This window comes from Pygoscelis adeliae, unplaced genomic scaffold (genome assembly GCF_000699105.1).
Source record: "Pygoscelis adeliae isolate BGI_AS28 unplaced genomic scaffold, ASM69910v1 Scaffold222, whole genome shotgun sequence".
Lineage (NCBI taxonomy): Eukaryota > Metazoa > Chordata > Aves > Sphenisciformes > Spheniscidae > Pygoscelis > Pygoscelis adeliae.
In genome coordinates this window covers 5,808,446-5,815,602 of record NW_008824309.1, presented here as the reverse complement: position 1 = coordinate 5,815,602, position 7,157 = coordinate 5,808,446, and the positions used below count along the sequence as shown (strand labels likewise).

The 7,157-nt window shown below is 38.8% G+C and overlaps 1 protein-coding gene across 1 annotated transcript in view; it reads left to right on the top strand.

The window, feature by feature from the left end:
* NMI (N-myc (and STAT) interactor) overlaps window positions 1-5,650 on the top strand; it is a 10,341-nt gene extending 4,691 nt beyond the window's left edge. The window contains exons 5-9 of the mRNA XM_009318960.1: window positions 663-825; window positions 2,353-2,459; window positions 2,576-2,768; window positions 3,417-3,523; window positions 4,500-5,650. Coding sequence (XP_009317235.1) covers window positions 663-825; window positions 2,353-2,459; window positions 2,576-2,768; window positions 3,417-3,523; window positions 4,500-4,688 — 759 coding nt within the window. The 3' untranslated portion in view covers window positions 4,689-5,650. The remainder of the gene's footprint in view (window positions 1-662; window positions 826-2,352; window positions 2,460-2,575; window positions 2,769-3,416; window positions 3,524-4,499) is intronic.
* Window positions 5,651-7,157: the final 1,507 nt, after the last annotated feature.

Genomic DNA, 7,157 nt, shown 5'->3' with positions numbered 1-7,157 from the left:
CAGGAATGCTTTATTTTCTCTGGTTATTTTATCTTGACACAAACGGTATTTTTCTTCTACACAGGGTTTTATTTTGAAATAGTTACGTAAAGGGGAAAAAAGAGTTATCTGAAACTCCCTCAAGTCTATCAAAGCAGCCTTTCCTAACCAACATTTGTCATGAACAGTTTTCATCTATCCTAGTTATAAAATACTTGGATATTCTCATCTGTTTTACTAAGATGGCAACATACAAGGCTGTTTATTAGCAGACTTCCCATTGCTGTAGAGCAGCGATGCAATTAGGCAAAAATAAATGGCAACACAAGTGACTCCGATACTTGCATTTTGCAAATTTTAGATACCAAAAGTATTCCGCAGGTGGAAATCCCTGTGGGCTTCAACTGAATTTTTACTGTGTAAAGTCAAGTTTAAGTTCCAAGTTAATCAAAGGGAAAAAAAAAAACCACTTCATTGACAAAAATCCCAGGAATAGACAAGTACTACTAGTCAGTTTAGTTAGAAGAGTTATACCTGTTTTACCAGCCATGACTTCAATCTGCTTGACTGTTAAACTTTAAAAAACCGAAATATATGTAGCACTTCAAGGAAAGACAACCATTCATTTTTCTATGTAAATGACAGAAATAATTTTTTTTCCTATCTTGATTCTAAAATATTAGATTAAAAAAAAGGTAGCAGAAATGAAAATGAAGTTCACTCACATGGAAGACGTGAAGGATGATTATCCAGATACGAATACTCGCTGTGTTTTTGGTGTAACTACAAAAATCCCATTCACACTGAGTCAAAACCAGGCACTGCTCACTTTTGAAGATGAAGAAGGTATGATGCATATTTTAAGTATAAAATTATTGTCTCTGATGTACTTCATTGCCAAAGGGAAAAGATTTACATAAACATTTTGGGGAAAAAAATCAACAACAGCCAAAGAAAGAATACACAGAGAACCTTTCACTGTTATAGAATCATAGAATCATTAAGGTTGGAAAAGACCTCCAAGATCATCGAGTCCAACCGTCAACCCAACACTCCCATGCCCACTAAACCATGTCCCTCAGCGCCTCACCTACCCGTCTTTTAAATACTTCCAGGGATGGTGACTCAACCACTTCCCTGGGCAGCGTGTTCCAATGTTTAACCATTGCAAGAAAGATTGTGAATCTTTGTTAATATAGTTATTGCTGTTCTTTAGTACTGTTGCTCTGCTAAGCACTGCTTGAGCACAATGTTCAGATAACACCAGCCCTGGAGAGAGGAGGCTTCTCCATGGGCCGAGGTAATGTCACTACCCCTTTGGCTGCCCTGTGCTGGGCTGTGACCCCTCACCAGCCTCGTTGCCCTTCTCTGGACACGTTCCAACATCTCAACATCCTTCTTGTAGTGAGGGGCCCAAAATTGAACCCAGTATTCGAGGTGCGGCCTCACCAGGGCCGAGTACAGGGGCACGATCACTTCCCTACTCCTGCTGGCCACACTATTTCTGATTCAGGCCAGGATGCCATCGGCCTTCTTGGCCGCCTGGGCACATGATACCAATCAGTAGAAGAAAATTCTTGCAAGCACTGTGCATGTTTTGTTGGATTACCAGATCTCTGCTCTCAGCTAATACAAACAATACTTGGTGTTTGAAACTGGGAATATGCTTCTACCTCACCGAGTATTGTCAAGAATGATTCAAAATGTTTTGACAGTAGAATTTGATTATTTTCTTTATGCTGGGCAGTACCTTATTCTGACAGCAGTTATGTTGGTTAAGGGTACGGATCAGATGATGGGTAGATCTGAGACGACAGAGGGACGGTGCAGTCTGTAACTTGCCTGCTTCCCACTGAGATGCTTGTTGTTTGGACAGCCTGGTGCCTGCCCGCAAGGAGCCTGCAGGCAGCCTGGCTGGGACTGCTTGGTGGGTAACTCAAGTTACGCAAGTATATTGCAGATACAAAGCTAGTGTCCAATTCATTTCTTTCAGCTAAAATCTAACTTTGCTAATAGGCATCCTCTGCACCTGGTAGTGATGTGGTTTTCATCCAAGGATATTTTAAATTAAATATGAGAAGTCTAGTATTAATATTTGATACAGTGAGAGCATCTTTTGACAGCATAAAGATTCTACTGTTCTATACTAATCTAAAGATAGTATAGTATTTTACCTGTTGCCTATAACCGGTGAGATTTTATGGAAATAGACATGCCTGAAGACATGGGTAGTGGGATCTGGTTGCCTGACTGTTATTTATTTCTCCTTTATTGTTGCAAAAGGAGATTTTGCTTAAGAGACTGGGGAATAGTTTTGGTTTTGTAATGATTAAACAAGGCTTTTCGTATCTGAAAACTTGTGATTTTCCTTAGTTGCCCAGAGACTGATAAAAATGGGTAAGCATACTGTGAACCTGGACAACAAAGTAGCAGACGTGACAGTGAAGCCTTTTACACTTGAAATGGGAATCAGATTTGAGGTAATTAACTGAAATACGAAACTATAAAGATACGAATTTGCAGTACTTAAAAAGCTTTCGGTTCCGGGTTTTGGGTGTTTTCAGTCACAAAGTGCACAAAAAATTTATTCTTTTAGCTCCATGTCACTATTTCTGGAAAGAAGATCAACATTTCAGAAATACCTGCGCTATTAATTCCTGAAGACTGGATAAAAGACAAATTAGAGCTGAATTTCTACAAATCTGAACAGGGAGGAGGAGGAGAAGTAGAAAATGTGAACTATGACAAGGAGTCTGGAACAGCTGTTATTACGTTCCTCAGACCTGGAGGTATAGTATGTAATATTTTGTTAGCTAGATGTATAGGCCATATTGTCCATTCTGCGTTACGTTCCATTCCATATTACATTCTGTGTTAACCACTGAATGTAGCAAATTCTTCCCACGGAGAGTTAAGTAGATCAGGAAAAGATGTGGGTTCACCCACACATCTGTAAATAAAGCAGTATTTCATCATATTCCTTTTTGATCAAACATGTCCTGATACGTAGTTTGTGAGCTTTACTTCTTTCTTTGACAAAAGTCTGTTTTTTCTTTGCATTGCTAGACACTTAATATTGCAAAAAGAAAATTGGGAAAATGTGTTTGATTTTAGCTCTTGTTTCACAACAATGAAGTTAGACAGGCATTCAGATTGCCCAACTGTATGAAATTCTGTGAAGATCAGTGGAGCCACATCCATTTAGAGCAGCTGCTTTAGATTTATTTCAGAAGCTTTTGTGAGTATTTAATGATTTCGCTTTTTTGGAAATGCCAAATAAACCTTTTTCAAAATGCATATGAAGAATCTACAAGTGTGCTATCATATATTAGTTTCTAAATCCATAGAAGAAAGATTAGTCTCTTCTTTGATAGGCTTACAAAATGCATTTTAGATTGTATTTCTCCTACTTCTCTTTTTCTCATTCTCCATTACAGCAGCTAACGGCTTTGTGAGATGTACTAAATATCCTTTCTTTGTAAATGGAAGGTGCTATTTGCTTTCTGTGTCCCCAAACACCGACGTACATTTGGAAAAGTTTCAGGTAAAAGAATTTAGTCCAGGCTAACCCCTAAATAGAACAGATATGTGGGAAATACGAGATACGGGCAGAATTTTCAGTTCTGAGGACTGCAGAAGCTTTTGCATGCACTTCGTGAAACTTAAGAGCAAGTGTGGGTCTGCAATATGCAGCTCTGCTGATAATCTTCTGTTTTGCAGTGTGAAAGCTATTATTTGTTTTAAAAGGGTGTGCCTGTCTTTCCTTGATCAAATTATATCATTACTTACCATAATGTCTGTGCTAGACGGGAGGCAGATACTGAATTGTTTGTGAAGTAGGTCAACAGTAGACACAACAATGTTTTTCCAAGTCACAAAGAACTGTCATGCTCATCCCCAATGAGAGGCCTCGTTGATAGTCTCAGCAGAGACCCTTGTTGTTCCATGAAACATTTGCTCGTTCATTTTTTTTTTCATTCATTCATTCAACCCAAATAATGACTTCTTTTCCTGTAACACTAGTCTGCTTGCTCATCATATTCTCACTGACATTGTCTTTTACCTTGTATGAATAGACTGTAATCAAGTCAGTATTGTGTATAATCAGACCTTTATAAATTAAATTAAAGCAGTGACTAGAGTGTGTGCGTTTATGAGATAAAACAGCATTCTTTGCAGGTCACGTATCATCTATTGCCGTGGATTTTTATGGAGTGATGCTGTCTAGAGTCATCAGAGATCCCCAGATCCAGTGTGTGTGTGCATTAAGGAGCGTAGGACACACCAGTTAAGGAGGCTAGGTGCCCTGCCTATTGAACTCGGTAGTGTGTGATAGAGTCCAGAACTCCTGCTGTTTTCAGTGACAGAAATATACCACGCTGTCCAAAGTCTTAAAATGTAATCAAAGATCCTAGCTGTATCTGATCAAGGATATGTTTATTTCCAGTATTTGTCAGTTCCTTTAGATGTACATGCAACAGCTGATGTGTAATGCAAGTTTGTTTTGCTTTCCTCAATAGCTCTATCATGGGATTTCTAAGAAGACCATTCTGTTGCAAGGAATTAAAGAGACGGAAGAGGATGAGGAAAGTATACAGGACATGATTGAAATTCATTTTCAGAAGCCTAGTAATAGTGGTGGGGAAATAGAGAAAATCAAGTATGTATCAAAAGGAATAACGTGTGTTTGTTTTGAGGAGGATACTTAGAATGCCGTATAGAAGTTGTAGATCGAACTCATGAAGTTCTGAGTTTTTGCTTCATCAGAGGCATAGGAAGTATCCTGGTTTATGCAGATATGTGCTTTAATGCTGTGAAATTTATATTTGAAAAAGAGGAGCTACCTGGCTTTCTGATTTGTGTAACGGCACAGACTTTGCGTAGAAATTCAGCAAAACTCACTGCTTGGTGTTCCAGAGGTTCCCGATTGAAGTCACAGAAAAAGCCTTTACCAGCACTTGAAACTTAATGTATGATTGCTTTCTGCAAATTTGCAGATTTTGTATTTTGCAAATTTTAGATCGGTCACATACTCCAAAGTGGGATAAATCTAGTCCTTCTTACATTTTGGTTACAAAAGCCGTATGTAATCCCAACCAAAAGCGTCTTCACAGACCTGCTTTTTTAAAGTGCCATAGCTTCAGAAGGTAGCTCTGACAGAACTCCAGTCCTGCTGAGGTTGCTGTGTGCCACCATAACTCAAACACCTGAAAGCAGTTATCCTGTAATTTCATAAAATATGCGTTGTCAAATTAGTGATAAAATTAAAATAGGAAAAGGGAGAGTGCAAAACCACCACAGATTTACTCAAGAAATCGCACCTTACAGGAAATGCCATAGCAGTAATACTGCTTTTAGCTGTCGAAACGCTGTTACTTCTCCTAGGATCCGCTGCAAATTCTGCTGAGCCTCTGATAAGTTAATAGCCTGGTTTTATTGTTTGGTTTTAATATTTGCTTCTACAATTATATCTTTCCTCATTTGTGTTCATGATTTTGCTTACTTTAAAATATTACAGTTGAGAATTGAGATGATTCTTTATCTAAAACAGATTGCTTTGTAACAACGCTGGTGTAACAGTCTATTTTGCTGCGTGTGACTGGCCGGGTGGCTGGCTGTGGGAGGCAGTTCTTCTTCCAGTTCTCATTCTAAAAGATCTTTGAAATAAAATGGAAGTTTTATCCTCCTCCTCAGAGGAGGATTTATTTTCCAAGGAGGAATGTTTTTTCCTTTTCTGCTGTCGTCCTTTTTATTCGCTACCCTCGGGGGCTGAAATGGTTTGGCAACAATAACCTTAACTTCAAAGTAGTGTTACCCTAAGTCGGCAGATGAAGAACTCTCTAAGACTCAATTTGGAGTTTTAGAAAGCAGGCATTCTTTATTGCGGCGCCGGGTTTCCACAAATCACGCACACCTATGTCGAGATCACCGTTACATTTATACACAAGAATTACAAGGTAGTACCAGTACAATGATTGGTTAGTGATTTACAACTGGTGGTCCCAGTTACAATGATTGGTTAGTGATTTACATATAATTACAATATCGGTTGTGTCATTCTCTTCTGTTACTACGCTTGCGCGGGGGAAGGGTCTTCACCTGGGCAAGGGTCTTCTTGACCCGTGGGTGTGTTTTTCGGTATTATAATGAAGGCAGTTCACTTCAGGCCACCTTAAAAGTAGGTTTTGTTGCCAAGTTGGCCAGCTAGAGATCTACCTGGCCAGGCTGTCAAATAACTCATCCCATACACAATAGAACCCAGGTGCTCTGGTTATGGTCTAGAGGGTCCAGAGAATAGGGACGTCAAGCAACACAGCCTCAGATAACAAGTAACGCAGCAACCCGTACGTAACGCTACCATAGAGGCTCACTTCTTGAAATCACGATGTTCTTATAGTTGATTATTTCACAACCAAACATAGAAAGATTCAGTAAAACTTAAGATAATCTTCAACATTTCCCCCCTTTGAAAGTTTTGAAAATCATTTCAATACTTTCATTCTAACAATTATTTTTAAATTAGTGAGAATCATATTTTAGTGGGAATCTTCGGAACTGTTTCTTGTTCATCTTGTTGTCTGGCCACTGCTTGGATGATCATTCGATTAAATGCAGTCTTACTGTTTATTTGCCTTTTTAAACAATAGTAAATCAAAATAATTGTTAAAAGATTATCAACAAGACTAATGCAGTGCTAATCAGTGATTTTAGCCATGAACTCAAATTCCATCCTCGTCCCTTGAAGATTTTAATCTCCTCAGGATTAAGGTTTGGAATTTGAGTAGAATTACATCCCAATTTTAATAGATTTCCATGTTTTACTAATTCTCCAGCTGGTTCAAATTTCACTAGAAAATTGGCTCCCACTAACATCCAAACCAATATCCATTCCCATTTCTGAAAAGAATACACAAAATTAGACATATTTCAGAGTCAATTTTGAGGTCTTCTTATCCATATTGATAATTTTCCAGGGTGGCGGGGCTTTCTTCACCCTGGTGCAGTGTGTCCACGCTTCTGATTCAGCTACCTCAATGGCGGTGAAGGTAGTCAACAGTACTTGAAAAGGTCCTTTCCAACGTTCCTGAAGAGGTTCAGAAGTCCATGTTTTCACATAAACATAATCTCCTGGTTGGAAATCGTGTACTGGATTCTCCAAGGACAGAGGCCTGTTCCAA